The following is a 17,465-nucleotide window of genomic DNA, read 5'->3' on the forward strand; positions in this document are numbered from 1 at the left end:
AGTAGACTCTAGACTACTTGGGTTTGTAGGAGTCCGTACTCTCTGGAACCACTCCTCATCAACCGCTCCTTTACTCTGTGGTCAGCTGACTGTACATGTGAGGGTTGGTTTGGGAGAATTTTGAAGAATACAATCATCGAAAATTTTTGCTTCCCAGTCTTGACTTTAACGTTCATTTCATACAATGTATTTCTTTTGTCCTTCGTGTCCTTTAGCATGACCAGACAACAAGAATTCATCTGTGGCCTCTCGCACAAGGTGACCATAGCAGTCCTCCCCAGACTGAACATGGAGGAGCTGATGTTTGAACTCAACAGAAGGATTGGAAACCTGGACCAAGAGGACAGCATCAAGGACAGACTGGTCAGTATCCTTAGGGACGTGATGTTGGAGGAATACCGTCAGTTAGAAAGGAAGGCGGAAATAAGTATGCCTGGAAAAGAACAGGAGACAATAATCATTCAAAGGGATATTTCAATGGCATATGCAGAAATGACATCAACTCCTGACGCCTCACAGCAAAGTTCTGGTCTAGACCTTGTGAACAGCAAGGAAAACAACGATACCAGCAATGAAGTGTTCACGCATACAAGGGAGCTCGCGCTAAATGCAGTTCAGGCACAGCTGACAGCTACGATCCCTCCATCTAATACCACCCTGACACAGATGAATACCACAGTAGAGTGCATTAAAAGAGAAGATGATGCTATGGCAACTGAGGATGGTGCAGGTAGAGGCTATCATGATGAGCTTAACATGGACACTCTTACTTTTAGCACACAAGTCCTTGATGCAGTTAACTCAACAAGTAATACTTACACAGAGAAGCCTGTGGAAGATGATAAACCCTGTCAGGAAACAGCCGTTGCCTCCGCCTTATGTGAACCGACGTCAGACCACACTGAAAGACATACATGTATAAAGACGGAATGCCATGAGCCCGAGGATGATTACATTTCTCTACCATCCAACTGGAATCAGAATGAATGTTATACTGATGACAGAGATACTGCTTTGATTAACGGTGAGCATGAAGACAGTCCAAAAGTGAATATTGAAGAGACTCCTTCCACTTCTTGTAAACTGACACCAGACCGGGCTTGTAAGAACAGGGTGTCTCTTCTTTCTGATAAGAACTCTGGAATTAATTGCAAAGGGCACGTGCGTGACATCCGTGGATTTAATACATCGAATGCACACAATATCTCCAAGCCTAATAGGCAATGTTACAAAGCAGAAGAAAAGCCTTTCATGTGTGGTGAATGTGGTTATAGGGCATCAAATAAGACCAGACTTGTCGAACACATGAGGACACACACTGGCGAGAAACTGTTCAAGTGCAACCAATGTCATTATCAGGCGTCACTTAAAAGTTCGCTTGTCAAGCATATGAAAAAACACAGTGACGAGGAACCTTACTGCTGTGACATTTGTGAGTACAAGACCTACAACTGGTCACACATTAAGAGACATATGAAGTACCACGCTGGTGTGAGACCCTACAAATGCGAGCAATGTGAGTACAGCGCTGTTGATAAGAGCGATCTTACAAAACACAGGAGGCGTCACACCGGTGAGAGACCCTACAGTTGTCAAGTTTGTGACTACAAGGCAAGTCAAAGGGGCAGCCTTGTCTGGCATATGAAAACCAGGCACCAATGTAAATAAAACGTCGCGATCATTTCGTGCATCAGTGATTAATGGAAAACTAAGTATACAATTGCCCGTAATACTTTGTTCCTGAGCTCGAGAAAGTTTGTATAACATGAATTTTGAGTTGACCTGTAATGATTTTGTTTTCGTATGTATTTACAACAGCTACAGGAAAGTAAAAGTACAACAATGTAAACAACCATTTACTGTAGATGGGAAGTATTCTTGTATTGAATTTTGTTGATATTAGTATTACAAACTGCATGTTTCAACAAGTGCCTACTGCAATAAAGCTGAACTTTGGCAAAGCTTCTGTAGTCATGTGTTGATATATTAGGCCACAACAGGTAAATCTTTTGGATATCAGCGCACTGCGCAATAATGTTTGCCTGCTTTTTGACAAGAAATAAGAATTTTTCAATATGATGCTCAATATGACTAGAAGGTATCTATGTTGAACAGGAAAATATGTTGTGCCTTGATTGTACTTGTAGAAGTGACACTACCTTGGTACATGTAGCTATGATTGTAGTTATCACCATGGTAAATGATATCAGTTTACCATATTAGTGTGGCTTTGTCCAACTCATGAAGAATATACATTATAGAGAGAGAAATTAAAAAAAAAAGATTGCTGGCTGTGATTCCGTGTTATATCACTTCAATTATTGTTATAACGTTTATGGTGTCTTCTTTGGAAAATATTTTATAAACATTTTTCCCTCTCGTATTACATTTTTGTGCATACAGAGGATGCCATCCATTAGATTTGTTTGTTTTGGCCTTTATCAGAAATAAGCTTTAATCTCTTACTGTCCACTGAGCTTTTTAATCCAAAGAGCTTTTAGCCGTTTTAGGCAGTTCTCAATCTTATAATAGCTGGCTTATGTCAGCACATATGCATGAATCAACAGGACAATAATTTTTTCTCGTATCTTCTGGGGGTTTGGCCGGCCAGTCGGAAGTGACAGCTCCTTAGACTAAAGATAGAAGAAAAACAAAACTGGACTTCCGATCCACCTAATGGTTAAACATTAGAATAGAATATGCAGATGGAATACCCTTGCATCTTTTGGATTTTTTGTTAACCTTAAATCTTCCCATCACAACACTGTCACTGTGGTGTGCTTTGATAAGTTGATACTTATATCGTGTAATGAGTTGGGTAATCAGTACCCCTGACCCCTAATGACCTCTGGCCTGAGTTCGGGTCAACAAGTTTTCTGGGTCAGCGACTGCATACTTTTGTTCGAAATTATTCCGGGACGTCAGACTTCTTCGGGCATCTAGTAAATGAAGAACTATTTCTACCCAACTTCCCCATTGGGTATGGTTATCAAGCAGGTAGGACGGACCTTATCAAGCGAACATTGTTCAAAATGCGGCATTCTCCTTGATATAACGTTACTTAACGTTAGTTCTTTTAGGTAGTGGGGAGGGGGGCGTCCCGTTACCCCTTACGAGGTTCTTTTCAGGGCACTACGAAGCTTTCTGTCGCCGGAATAACCTTTTGCTTTCGGTAGAAGCATTACACCGTCGAACCCAACAAGTAACTTTTAGACTAGAGTACATATATTCTTAACTATTTGTTTTTCCCAAGAATTTGCAATAACTATCATCATTAAATTAATTGTTAACCAACCAAGGATACGTACAATTTTGAATAGGAAGCACCAGCTCTAGCACTTCAAGCACAAGAATAGAACTGTCCATACTTTCGACAATGTATTTACTATAACGTTTATTTCATATATGCGTATTTCTTTTGTCAATGACGTTCTTCAGCATGTCCAGACAACAGGAGTTCATCTGTGGCCTCTCGCGCGAGGTGACCATAGCAGTCCTCCCCAGACTGAACATGGAGGAGCTGATGTTTGAACTCAACAGAAGGATTCAAAACCTGGACAAAGAGAGCAGCATCAAGGACAGGCTGGTCAGTATCCTTAGGGACGTGATGTTGGAGGAATACCGTCAGATGGAAAGGAATTCAGAAGTGTCTGAAAAAGAACAGGACGTGATGTTGGAGGAGTATGGTCAGTTGGAAAGGAAGACAGAAGAAAGCATGCTTGGAAGAAAACAGGCAATCATTATGCAAAAGACTATTCCAAAGGCGAATGCAGAAACATTGCTAACAGAGACTACAACTCCTGATGCCTCACTACAAAGTTCTGGACTAGACATTGAGAGCACCAAGGAAAACAACAATACCAGCAATGAAGTACTCACACATAACAAGGAGCTTGTGCTAAATGCAGTTCAGGCACAGCTGACAAGTACACTTCCTTCATCTGATAGTTCCATGGTACAAATGAGTACCGCAGTAGACTGTGGCATTAAAGAAGAAGAGGCTGCTATGATGAGTGAGGATGAAGCAGGTAAAGCTTGTCATGACGAGCTCAACGTTGACACTCCCACTTTCAGTATGCAGGAACTAGATACAATTAATCCAATGGGTGATTCTCGCATAGAGAAGCCTATGTCTTCTGAATGGACTCCAGACTATGATGATGTACATGTAAAGATGGATAGCCATGAATCCGAGGATGATCAAATCGGACAAATTTCTCTGGATCAGGATAGAGATTGCATGACTGGGTTGGTTAACAGTAGAAATAAACAAAGTCTAAAAGTGAATTTTGAGGAAACAGTTTCTTGTGAACCGATCGCGACTCAGGACCACGATTCTGAGAACAGGGTGTCTCCTCTCTCTAATAAGAACTTGGGAATTGTTTGTAAACGCTACGTGTGCAACTCGTGTGGGTTTACAACATCGTACGCACACAAGTTCTCTAAGCATAGACAACGTCACATGCGAGGAAAATCTTTCATATGTGGTGAATGTGGTTACAGGGCATCATATAAGTCCAGACTTGTCTATCATATGAGGACACACACTGGCGAGAAACCATTTAAGTGCAACCAATGTCATTATCAGGCCTCATTGAAAGGTTCTCTCGTTGAGCATATGAAAAAACATGGCAGCCGGGAACCTTACAGCTGTGAACTTTGTGACTATCAGACCCTCCGAAAGTATCACTTTGAGAGACATATGAAGTACCATGCTGGTGTGAAACCCTACAAATGTGAGGAATGTGACTACAGGACAGTTGATAAGGACAGTCTTATAAGACACATGAGATGTCACACCGGTGAGAGACCCTACAGTTGTAATGAGTGTGACTACAAGGCAAGTCTAAAGGCCACTCTTCTTAGGCATGTGAGAAAGAAGCACCAATGAAGTCAGTTACCAATCAGAAATAAATCATTGAGATCATTTTGTACACTAACTAACTAAAGCTAGTTCACCTTTATTTGCGGGGTAACCTATATCTGTTCTATTTAAATCTAGGCTGCTTAGGGATATCAAGTTGATGGACTGCGGCTTCCGACTGCAATATCATGAGAAAAAAATGCAATTTGAAACCACCGTCTAATGATTTGATATTCCATAATACTATTTTTAGCTATATATAGATACAATGGATTTAGCTTACCTCGCAAATAAATGTGAGCTTACGTTATATATATTCATGAAAAACTGATTATACAATTACCCACAAAACTTTGTTCATGACAAAAAAGTTTGTTTCTACATGCATTTAGTATAGAGTTTCTGTATCACTGTGTATATGTTTTGAGATATGTAAAAGCACAACAATGTAAATATTTGACTTATAGCATGTTTTATTGTACGTATAAATTTTATGTAATATTACATCCTTTGTATTAGTGTGTCTCTTTATCTACCAACAGCAATAAAACTGAACGGTGGCATTTATGTTTCGTGCGTCTGTGTCAATATATTAGTTACATGTATTATGATGTAAGCTACACTTGCATTGAAGAAGGTTAGACATTCAGATAATAGAATATGGCAACAGAATCTGCAAGCAGAGACACACACACAAACAGACAAACAGACGCCTCCAAACTGTATATCCATTTTTCTCAGACATAATTAGAGCTCAAGATTCTTTCTAAGTATGAAGATCAGTCCACTAAGACATTGAGATTGAATGTCACAATGGGAACCTGTTATCTGTGCTTTGTCATTTTTTTTGAAATAGCTCTAACCTTTATTTCTATATCAAAACTATTTCACTGTGGTCTGTCCTCGGGCGAACATACAGTATGTATTTAGTTAGGTAATCAGTGGCCCTGCCCCACATGACCTTTGACCTGCATTCGAGTTTTCTATTTTCTGAGTCAGACATATTTGTTCCGGACGGCTCCAAACGTAGACAAAACATTTCTACTCACCTTCCTTCGTACGGTGTGGTCATCGAACAGGTAGGGTGGCTCTTATCAAACGAAAATAGACTTTAGATTGTGGCATTCTTTGCAATAGTACCTCTATCTATTGACGGCGGCTGATGCTTCATGTGGCCATGGGGAGGGGGGCGGCCCTCGCGGCCTTGAGAAAATATCATTTTTCTAGGCCTCAAAACGTCGAATTCGTGTGCGATTTTGCACGGAAAGCATCGGCTATAGAATATTATTGTTTTTCACTTCGGCAACTTATTATCATTTTTTTTTCTCCCGTGCCTAAGTATGATCATATATATTATTATACGATAGTGTATCATATAAAGTTAATTGTTTTATATTTAATATAAAGTTGACGTCCTACAGCATGACCAGACAACAGGAGTTCATCTGTGGCCTCTCACACGAGGTGACCATAGCAGTCCTCCCCAGACTGAACATGGAGGAACTGATGTTTGAACTCAACAGAAGGATTCAAAATCTGGACAAAGAGAACAGCATCAAGGACAGGCTGGTCAGTATCCTAAGGGATGTAATGTTGGAGGAATACCGTCAGTGGGAAAAGTTAGAAGTCAGTCCTGAAGACAAAAGAACCATCCCGGAACATGAACAGGAGACAGAAGCCATGGACAACAATGTTCCAACTCCGTACACTTGTTCTTCAACCTCTGAAACACCTACCTCCATTAGGCAGGTGTTACGTGAAGATACATATAACTCAATGAGTACTTCTTGCAGAGACAAGTCTGCAGAAGATGGTGGAGCCTGTGAGGAAACACCTCTTTCTTCTTGTCAGCCAACTCCAGACCACACTGATGTAGGGAAGTGGGAATGCCGTATGTCCGAGGATGATCAAGCCAGGCACATTTCTCAGCCGTCTATCCCTGATCATCCGGAACGTAATACCTACGACAGAAGCAGACTTGAACAACTTGAAGAAGTGAAAATTGAGGAAACACCCTTGCCTCCTTGTCAAGTGATTCCAGACAAGGATTATGACAACATGGCGTCCTTTCTTCCCAGCAATAGCTCGCAAATCGATTCCAGATCCTACTTGTGTGATGTGTGCGGATTCAAAACATTGTACCCTGACAATCTCTCTAAGCACATGCAACGGCACACCGGACAAAGGCCTTTCATGTGTGACGAATGCGGTTACAGGGCGTACTCCAATTTCCGACTTGTCGAACACATGAGAACACACAGCGGTGAGAAACCATTCCAGTGCGGCATCTGCGACTACAAGGCGGCATTTAAAGCTGGAATAGCCGCTCATATGAAAAGGCACATGGACTTGAACAACGCGGATGCAGAACCGTTCACCTGTGGATTATGTGACTACAGGACGTACCGAAAGCAAGATATGAAACGGCACATGAAACACCACACTGGAGTGAAAACTCACAAGTGTGAGGAATGTGACTACAGCACAGCTTACAAGCAGGCTCTGGTAAGACACAGAAGACAGCACACTGGAGAGAAACCCTACGTTTGCCAAGTGTGTGGCTTCCAGACAAATGATAGTAGCAGTCTCGCCAGGCATGTGAGACGGAAACATCAATGAAAGTACAATGTACTGTCAGCTACCAGCCAGAAATGAAATGCTGTAAACATTAATTGCTGAAACTCTTGAAGGACAAACAGTTATACAAGTCCCTATGATTCAGAACATACTTTGTTACTGAGAAATATATTTTTTTAGTACAATGCCAATGATTTTATGTGGAACAAAGTTTGAGTATGTGTATGTATCTAAAATTCAGCACAACAATATAGATAATACTCTAGTCAGCAAGTTTTTAATGTCAGTGTCGTTTTCTTCCCAAACAATCCAGACTATTAACGTTATTTGCCAACTATTCATAGGTTTTGTATGTAACGATATCAAATTACATGTGTATGTAGTATAATGTACCATCTAAATGTTAGAAAGATAATAAAATGTCTGTCCTAGTACTTGTTTAGGAATTTGAACCATTTGGATTAATTGTAATTTTCAATGCTCCAAAAGTACGCCATTTCTTTATAAACATATGCCATGATAGCATCATAGATACAACAGAAATTGGATCATTATTGGAGTTTTCCAATTATATTCCATTGACACTTTTATGCCTATTTTTTTGTCATTTTTTTGTCCAAAAAAAATTCGTGAAGTATTTCTATCTACTAGTTTTCTTGGCTCTGACCAAGATGAAGCACGTAGTAATTAGGTTTTTCTGATATTCTAATTTGTTTTATGTGGTGCACACAAAAACATTTTGGTGTACTTATTTTAGGTTGGGTCCACCTTCTCCCCAAAATGATTTTCCAGTGCTGATATTTTATACCCCTTTGGCAATTTACTTGTCTCAACACAGATGGCAGTAAGAACCATCTTAAGTCGTAGGTATGGTCCAGTCACAAGGGAGGATCCTTGAGTGCTCAAACATATGAGACAAGATTTAAAATAAAGACACCGTCAGTTGATACGTCTGTTGCTTTTCTTTTAAAAAGGCGAAAATGAAACAACTCCATTTTCCTTTACATTCTTCCTCATCTAGGGTCATATTTTTTTAAAATGCAAAATGTAGATACACGTATTAAAGCTTAACATTGAGGACATAGTTCATAGACCCCAACTACGTACACCTAGGCGAAAGAGTGATACAGTACATGTTTAACAGTTGCCTTTTTACATTTGTATCTGGTGATTATTAACACCTATGGCATTTGAAAAACTAACAGAAATCTACATATCAAGTACTTATGTTTGTCTCTACCTGGAATTTGTTACACACAGTTCCTAGAAATACTGTTAAGTACTACTAGCTTTTTTCACGTAGGTTGTATTTGCTTTTAACACCAGAAATATCTTTAGCAGCTGATTTAGTAGCCATTAACTATTTTCTATCATTTTCCTGCTCACGCGTATACGTACGATCACTCCTTTGTTGGTTTGTTTTGGTTGGTCTGGTCGAGTCCGGAACTTGTCAGTACGTTACATGCAAAGAGCGTTCTGGTCCTCCTTATATCGTATTGTAGTTATAGTTCATTGCAAATTATTGCCCGTGGGCTAATTACAGGTACAATGTAACATGAAAGGGGATCGGACAAACAAACAAATAGTGCAGAACAGTGTGGAATATGTCTAGTCTATTGTAGTTCGTCAGTTATCGAAAGGCGGTATGATGAAGTCCCGCGACCGTGACAGACTAGCGTACCCAGATTTGTGAGATTTCCTTGCAAGTGGTGGCTTTGGTGGTCCTTCGACAGGTGGGTCGACTGGTGCGCTTTCCTCAGGCGTAAAGATTGACAGTTTTTTAAGGCCGTCTGAAAGCGACAGTGGGAGGGACAATGGTCGCGTTTTTGTTGGCTGATCACTAGAAGGTGATGTCGTCGGCCTGAGATTTTCCTTGGGTTTTGTACTTGGTGGCTCATTGTCGGGTTTGTGCGAAGCTGGATTGGCTGGTTTTTGTTGTAAGCTGCCCTTGTCATCGTTATCTACGGGAACATTTGGAGTTCGCCGAGGGAGGGGTTGAGGTTGCTGCCTTTCACTGCTTTTAGGGAATGTCGGAATGTTCCCTTTTCTAGCTTCTTCTTCTGATGGCTTCTGCCGTGGTAGCCGTGGTAAATGATCTGTTGATTTATCCTTAATCGTAGCAGGTGGTTTGTCTATGTTTGTTACTGGGATAGAAGGTACCTTCGTTGGGGACTGTGGAACATTTCCATCGGACGGCGGAAAGTTCCCTTCCTTAGGTTCATCCTCTGGTTTTCTCCGCTGCAGGTGGTCGGAAAGTATGTCCTGAATCTTCGGTGGCGGAGAGTCCGAGCTATTGAATGGTGGCTCCTTGGAAGCAGTTGTTGGGCCATTTCTCACCGACGAGGTCGGTGAGGAAGTCAACGAGTCGTAAGGCGTTATGGGGTCCAACGCAGACAGTCGTTTCCAGGGATTTTCCATCGGTGATGATGCTGGGCTCCCCTCATTTGATGATCCTTTCGGGGATCGAAAGAGCGGCAAGTCCAGCAGGTCCGGTTTTTCTGGGGGTTTTGATGGTGTTTTACTGTTGTCATCTTTGTCCATGCCTTGAAAAGGGTCTTCTGCCATCTTCTGCCATCTTTTTCCTGTCAAGCGATGTGAGTGGGTTACTCCAAAAGCTCTCCGAACCATTTCTAGAGTGCCCGGAGTCAGGAATGGAATCGCGATTGTCGGTTTTCTGGTCGGGGATGGCCTGAAGCTGGTGCGGATTCATCCACTTGTCGGGGTTGACGACGTTTTCGGGAATGTCATCATCGTCGTCGTCGCTGTCAGTACTGTTGTCGTCTAAAATAGCCGTCTCTTGTGTCAATTTTTTGTCACTCCTGGGAGGTCCTGATGTGCGATCGGACGGGTCCCTGCTGTGCCGGTCAAGAATCTGCCCCGTGTCTTCATTTTGGTCTGGAAGAGCGAGGGGAACGCCTGGAGCAGTCCACTTTGTAGGATTACCGCCATCATCAGACAGTTCAACGCTGTCTGTACGGATACTGGTGCCACGATGCTCATTTTTAGCGTTGTCAGGAAGTGTAGACAAGGGACTTTTCTCGACGAGTTCGATACTTTCGTGTTTTTCGGGGCTTTCCTCGATCATAACTACAGGTACCTTCTTGGTACGATTGCCTCTTCGTTTTCTACACTTGTACACGATGCAGCAGAGCAAGCCAATGAGTATGTATGTTGCTACGATAGCAGCTACCGCGATTATAACCCACAGGCCGCTCAAGTCGCTTCTTCTTGCGGCGCCCGTTTTTGTCACTTGTCCGCCGCTCGGCTTGTCGTCTTTGTCAACCGGTACCCTGACGACGGAACCGTCCGGAAGCACCCCCGCCCCTAGTAAAGCACCTCCACTAACCGAAACGGCTTTCTGTGTCGTCCGATCTTTGTCGTAATTGGAACCACCCGGATACGGCGAGTCCCCTCTGTGCCTTGACTTCTCCGAAACACCATTTTCACCGCTCTGTGGCGGTAGCGACGACGGCGTCTGGCCACCTGAACCGGACAAGGGCCCACCTAAAGCGCCAGCACCAGCAGATGACTCGGACGTCATCGGTGTTATTTTTGAGCCTGAACCGTCCAAGACGCCTCCATCACCACCTGATGAAGTTGACGTCATTGGTGTTGTTTTTGACCCCGAACCGTCCAAGACCCCTCCACCGCCTGATGAAGTTGACGTCATTGGCGTTGTTTTTGACCCTGAACCTGGCACTAACGGAACGGCATTATTGTTCTCACCGGCGTTCTCGGTCGCTGCCAATGCCGCATCTCCCGATCCTTGGGTCGTTGACGGCAAGACGCCTTTTGGAGAGGTCTCAGCCCCTGATGCTGTATATTTTTTTGCTGACTCCGTCGTAGAAGGGGCTGAAGAACTAAGGATGTTGCCATTTGCTCCGTTTCCTGATAAAGTGTCCCCACCGCCACTTGAAGACGACTCCGACTTCGGCGTGCTCTGCACAGCTTCTTCCGGAGACGCAGAACTGCTACCGTGTTCAGATGGGGTTGTCTTCAATGGTGTCGTCTTGCCTTTAGTACTGCCCCTTCCTGCGGTACTCCACTGCGGGATAACCGGAGGTGTAGGTGATATTTCAGGGGGGATGACTCTTATCTCCTGAAAGGCCCATTTTGTCTTGTCCTTGGAGTCGGCACAGACGTAAGTCCCCGCGTGGTCGTTCTTGACGTAGATGGTCAGCTCGCCGCGGGCTTGCCACGTCTCATCCTCCACTAGCCACCACACCACGTCACCGTACGGATTCACTTTCGGGTCACAGGCCAGATTCACCGCATCTCCTTCCTCTATGTACATGACCTTCGATGACACCGCCTTCGGGAGCCCGCAAGTCATCCACTGGTCGGCGTTTTCCAGGTCCCCGATGTTCCATCCTCGGATATGGTACGGCATGGCGCATTTGATCTCGGTACTGAGACTTTCGCAATCCCGCAGCGGTTTCAGTGCACAGTCACACAGCCACGGATTCCAGTGGAGGTTCACCGTTTGTCCCTTCTCAGGGCAAAAACCTGCCGGAATCGTCTCCAGGCTGTTTCCCGATAGGTCCAAAAGCTTAAGATTTTTTAGCTGGTCAAACGGAATCTCTTCAACTGAGCTGATCGATGTGCTGGATAGATCAATCTCTTCTATCTGTTTCAACGACTGAAACACTGTCCGGAAAGTGACGTCACCAGATTCTCCGTCATATGAAGAGTCTTTAAGTTGGATGTCCACTGAAATTCGTCGCAGGGAACTGACGTCAGCTTGTTGTACGAGAGATCTAACACCTCAAGTTCGTTCAGTCCCGAAAATGCCTTTTCGTCGATGGTGTGGAGTCCGTTGTGTTTTAAAACAAGACTCTTCAGTTTACTGAAACGCTCAAGTTGGCCTGTCTTCAGCTCCTCTATCTTGTTGTGCATGAGGTTCAAGGAGACGACGTCATCGGGTATTCCTTCGGGAATCTCCTTGAAGCCCCTGTATTCACAGGACACGGACAGTCCGTCGGAAGAGTCGGAACAGGAGCACGCGAAACTCTGCCGGTTGCCGTCACACGCGGGCTGCGCATGAGCCACATTTACAATGATTGCCGCGATGAACGATCCCAACAGTAGTTTGTGCATAGCGGATGTCATCTTTTTGTCTTTAGAAAGAGGCACAGAAGGTCGCAGTTAACAGGATAAATTTGGCTGGTGTAAAGGGCCGCTCCCATGTACATGGACAGCTAGGCGAATCTGCACTTCTTCTTGCTTCAGACAGGAGACGCACTTGCACTGTTACAGTCCCGGGGCACTTGGTTGTTGTTATTAGGTCGTTTGCCTGAGGCTGTAAAAACAAAACATGGAAGAAATGTTTAAGATACCTGACTTAAAGACCACGTAAATTTACATAAAGCATCTTTAAGTTACGTATTCTATGTTTTCCCTTTTCTCGTTAAGTCAAGTCTAAGAAATACAGTCAGTCTGGAATAATAGAATTGGTTTATTATTTCTTACTTTACCAATTGTATTGTTTTACGCATCATTACAAAGGTTATTTATTACCCTTTACAACGATGTAATAGTCGTCATTTATTTATTCATAATGCTTTCCACAACAGTGGCCGGTATATGGTGGAACAGGTGTACGTTCCTTGTCAAGGCCATCATTTCAATGTCACCATACAGAAATAACCATAATAAGCTAACAAAAAAAATATAGATATTGGTACAAAAAGAAGAAACAATTGGTTTAAATCAACGTAGAAATCAACTCAGTAAATCCACTTATAATTAACAGATATGAAATGGTTAATTCAAGTCTATGTAAGAGTAATATGAGATATAGTAATAAAATTATATGAAATTAGCGAGGCCTTGTAGCAGAGAAAAGTGGCGCATCCGAATGATAACAACTTAAGGTACAAGGCTACTCTAAACTGTTATGTTGCTACATTCAAAGGTTGGGTACAAGAGCAGACTACGCGAGTGAGTCACAAAACAAACATCTTCACATATCTGGGAGGGGTTAGAAACATTGTTCACCGAACAGTAACGGCAACAATGTATCTATAAACACGGACTTGACTGTCATAACGCCGGCAGCTGGGGGAACGACGTGGGTGGGAGTCACTGGGGTCGTGAGAATGGGAAGACAGGGATCTGACGTGTTTATTTGTAGTGCAAAAGGTGGCCTTATTGAAATAACAAAAAGTTAAGGTATTTCACGAGTTCTGCAAAGAAAACGCAACACACACGCGCACACGCACACAGACAGAAAAAAGAAACACATGCGCATACACATAAACACACACACACACACATACATACAGACATACACACACATCGCATAGACAACACACACACACACACACACAGACATACACACACACACACAATCGTACAGACAACACACACACACACACACAATCGCGCACACACGTTAGATGTACCCCCACACATGCACACACAGTCGCAAACGCACACACACACCACAAGCACACACACACAATTGCACACACACACAATCGCACACACACACACGAACACACAGAAGCACACACAAACACACACACACGGGTCCTTTTTAGCTAAATGACAATCCAATAACTGCTATATGTATCGCATCATTCACTTCAGCACTTATGCTTTTGTTTTCTCATCGTTTCCACATCACAGTCACATGAGCAATCTAAAACATGTATCACCTTAAGGCCAGCCTCGTTGGTAATTATTGCCCATATAATTTTTCCCTCTCACTCATGAGAAGGCTGTTCCAGACACCCCCTGTGGAGTCCTTATGGCGTACTTATATATACAATTACAGGTGACCACCTCTGCATACATTCTTGTACACCTGGTCAAAGTGGTCACTTTTTGCTAGTCACTCAGATACTTTTTCCCATTGACTCAAGCATTAAGAACCCTGCCTAATAATTTAGTGATCACATATAGGCAAGATCTTATCGCCTCTCTAAGTGGTCTTCTTGGGCAGTTTTGACTTTAATGATCAAGAACACCCCGCCAATGTGGCTCCTTTTTGGCGTTTCTTCAGATAGATAATTTTCCCATTGAAACAAACAATGCGAACACTGTTTAGACGTAGTGACCACCTATCCACATAGAACAGAATGTTATAGGTCTTCTGGGTGGTCTTTTCGGGAAGTTTGGACTGTATTGATTATTAAGTAATGTTTGCAATTAAGTTACAAACATGCCGTTGGTTTGGTTTCGACATTTGAAAATCAACCTAAACAGGTATAGATTGAACCCCACTAATGGTTGACATGTATTCAGCATAATTAGTGGCTGAGAAGGCGACAGAAGACCCCTCGTAAAATAAATGCATGTAATGATGCCAGTGTTACACTCTAATGACTGTTGTCTTAGTTTTACCAGCCTCTGCGCATATCAATGTTTGAAAGAAGCAAAATCTTTGTTTACAAAATCTCTTTGTTTACGGATATGTAGCCAGTGCCGAATGCGTAAATTTAGTTTATATTCCAGGTATCATATGATATAGACCAACATAGAGAACAGGTATTTTTTTTTCTCGATAGCCACAACTAGCAAATATGTACTACGCCTGTAGTGAGAAAAAGACGCTTAATAGAACTATGAGAGACCACAGACGTATATTGTCACATAATCACACGGCGATGATGCTATCAAATACATGTAGCATAAAATTATTCCACAAAATCATGAAAACATTCTCCGAATCTTAGTTGCAATGCTGACCGCTGCCATCTTTCGTTAGCAAGGAACCAACGATTATGAATTTACTTTCAAAATCTATTTGAAATTTTCGATGGGTCACAACTCATAAACCATGGAACGCCAGAAAATTTGTCGGGAATTCATGACTACTTTTAAGCTAGGCTACTCATTAAAGGTATGAAGCAGATCAGTCCAAGATGACATAAGCACACATTACTAGTGTATAACCAAGAACAAATGAAAAAGGTGTTAAAAAACGGTAGGACATACTTGTCACAAAATGTTGCGACCTCCCCACCCCAAGAGTTCAGAAATTCTTGTGTATGACCTTTAGACCAAAAAGTTCACTGCGTTCTGTTCACAAAATAGTCAGCATTCCTATCGAATTACACTAATCATGTATTTGTAACAACAGAGAGGTGTTAAGTGTTTAAACCTACAAATACCGGTTTCTTTTCAACTAGCGGCTAAGATATCTCTTGTAACGTTTAAAATTTACTAGTTATTAGTTTGGTATTGTTGGCATGTTTTAGTACATGTGTATTTAGATTACGATAACTTTGTGGGAACGCCTACTGTCAGATGCTGTTATATTTCGTTTACAACTCTTGTTTTAAGACATTGATTCATATTTTAAGTATATCTTTTTGATATATGACGATATAGGAATGCCTCATAACCCATGGATATGGAAAAATCCCCTTAATTCTGCAGTTTTAGCGGATACTCCCAAGCGGATAAGTATATCTGTCAACATGTCTGTCCGATGAAGCGTCAAATGAACGGATAATAGACAGACACAATAACAACACTCTTACCTTCTCAATTCTCGTAACTTTTCCCTCGAAAACGCAAGGTGGCCTTTCTAGTAGGTCCCCTGAATCCGATGCGCCCAACGTGGCTTGCAAAAAGGTATATGGTGAGAAAATAAATGATTTTGTTTGTATAAGACACACGTTTGGCGCGAAAGTGGTTTGTGTTAGTCAGAACGTGTTAAGGTCCCACGCAACATGGGTCGTTGCCAGACTGGTTCTTCCACTTTTTGACGAGCGAATCGGTGACAGTCTATAGTATACATGTTGGGCTGTTTTGACCTGTCACTTGTGTTAGGCTGCACTGGTTTGATTATATGGATAGCATCCCCTGGGCACTTCAAAACTGATGTGAGCGTGCGGATACAATTAAAAAAAAAAACAGGTGGCAAAAACATTTCTCCCATTGTGAAATCAAAGTAGACATGTAGGCTGAAGAAATGATTGAACAGACAGAGTACGGTATACAGAACAATATATGTTTAAAAGTTCTATTCTTTCATATGTTCGATTTTGACTTTGAAATTCGCTTTGGCATTCTATAAAATTTTTGTCGATTTCCATTTTTCCAATTTATGGCACGCATGTGTTTACATGACTGTGTTTTGTAGCTTTCTTGTATGATGACATTGCGTTTTTTTTTGCAAACGGACGAAACTTGATGCGCGCGTGGACGTCATCCATATAACGAAGTCTACAAGGCCTTACTGTGTGAAACAATAAGGCCACAGCAAGTAAATTTTATGGATGACATCCGCGCGCTCATTAATTTTTGCCTGATTTCAGAAAAAAAACAAGATTTTTTTTCTTCTTCAGGGAAGGCCGGATAGACGAAAATGGGTAAAGGTTGTGTTGTAACCTAATCATTGAATGCAGAATTGACACTAGAGACTCTGTAGCATTGACTGTAGTTGCAGAGGTGCAACTTGATAGATAGTTGTAAAAGTGGCACAACTAGGAAAGCTATGAGTGTAGTTGCCAACATGGTTAATGATACCAGTCTACCACACTAGTGTCACTTTAACTACACTGGTGCACTCCTTAAAATTTAGTTAAATACATGAATGAATGCCTTGTTGGCTGTTTTGCCATATTTTGTCTCTTCAAGTCTTGTTACAACGTCTATTTTGAAAATTTGCCATCTTGTTTTTTTTACCCATCTTGTTTTTTTTTTCGCCCTATCTCATTATTTTTGCAGTCTGCAGAGGATGTCATCCATAAAATTTACTTGCTGTGGCCTAAACAGAATAAGAGAGTAATTGTTTGATCTCACGCGACCCACCCAGCGTAGCGCTCACTCAAGGGAAACGACTGGTATGCCCAAGGGCTCTTAAAAACAGCCTTTCAAGCAGAGGTTAGGTACCAGTCGGTTTTCGACGTCTTTTTTTCTGCGTTTTTATCGGAATTTCTATTTTTCAAGCAATTTTTCTTTTTATCACCCTGGCTGGTGGACAAAAAAAGAAAAGCTGACAAAATAGAAAGCTCGATAAAAACACCCAAAAAGCTGTCAACAACCAACCGGAGTCTTACCTCTGCTTGGA

The 17,465-nt window shown here is 42.1% G+C and overlaps 5 protein-coding genes across 6 annotated transcripts in view; 3 read left to right on the forward strand and 2 right to left on the reverse strand.

Annotated features, from left to right (window-relative positions):
- The window catches only part of LOC118406402 (zinc finger protein 39-like), an 18,230-nt gene extending 16,260 nt beyond the window's left edge, over positions 1-1,970 (forward strand). The window contains exon 2 of the mRNA XM_035806443.1: positions 216-1,970. Within this exon, the coding sequence (XP_035662336.1) occupies positions 217-1,668 (1,452 nt within the window). The 5' untranslated portion in view covers position 216 and the 3' untranslated portion in view covers positions 1,669-1,970. The remainder of the gene's footprint in view (positions 1-215) is intronic.
- An 846-nt stretch (positions 1,971-2,816) lies between these two features.
- The window catches only part of LOC118406407 (zinc finger and SCAN domain-containing protein 20-like), a 121,941-nt gene continuing 107,292 nt past the window's right edge, over positions 2,817-17,465 (forward strand). Inside the window, exons 1-2 of one of the 2 annotated variants that reach the window (XR_004830033.1) lie at positions 2,817-2,997; positions 3,439-3,631. The gene's annotated coding sequence lies outside the window, so the exon portion shown is untranslated. Of the gene's footprint in view, positions 2,998-3,438; positions 3,632-17,465 lie in introns of those variants that run through there. The other variant, XM_035806449.1, reaches the window with a different exon arrangement.
- Positions 5,873-8,388, forward strand: LOC118406406 (zinc finger protein 764-like). Its single transcript, XM_035806447.1, has 2 exons — positions 5,873-5,943; positions 6,272-8,388. Exon 2 carries the CDS (start codon positions 6,287-6,289, stop codon positions 7,481-7,483), a length of 1,197 nt encoding a protein of 398 aa, XP_035662340.1. The 5' UTR covers positions 5,873-5,943; positions 6,272-6,286; the 3' UTR covers positions 7,484-8,388.
- On the reverse strand, positions 9,969-16,151 carry LOC118407071. Its single transcript, XM_035807489.1, has 2 exons — positions 15,931-16,151; positions 9,969-12,740 (listed from the first exon to the last, which is right to left on the reverse strand). Exon 2 carries the CDS (start codon positions 11,829-11,831, stop codon positions 9,969-9,971), a length of 1,863 nt encoding a protein of 620 aa, XP_035663382.1. The 5' UTR covers positions 11,832-12,740; positions 15,931-16,151.
- Positions 12,074-12,538, reverse strand: LOC118407072 (leucine-rich repeat-containing protein 3-like). The gene has a single exon (XM_035807490.1). The coding sequence runs from the start codon at positions 12,536-12,538 to the stop codon at positions 12,074-12,076; it is 465 nt and encodes a 154-aa protein (XP_035663383.1).

Source organism: Branchiostoma floridae, chromosome 19 (assembly GCF_000003815.2).
Source record: "Branchiostoma floridae strain S238N-H82 chromosome 19, Bfl_VNyyK, whole genome shotgun sequence".
Lineage (NCBI taxonomy): Eukaryota > Metazoa > Chordata > Leptocardii > Amphioxiformes > Branchiostomatidae > Branchiostoma > Branchiostoma floridae.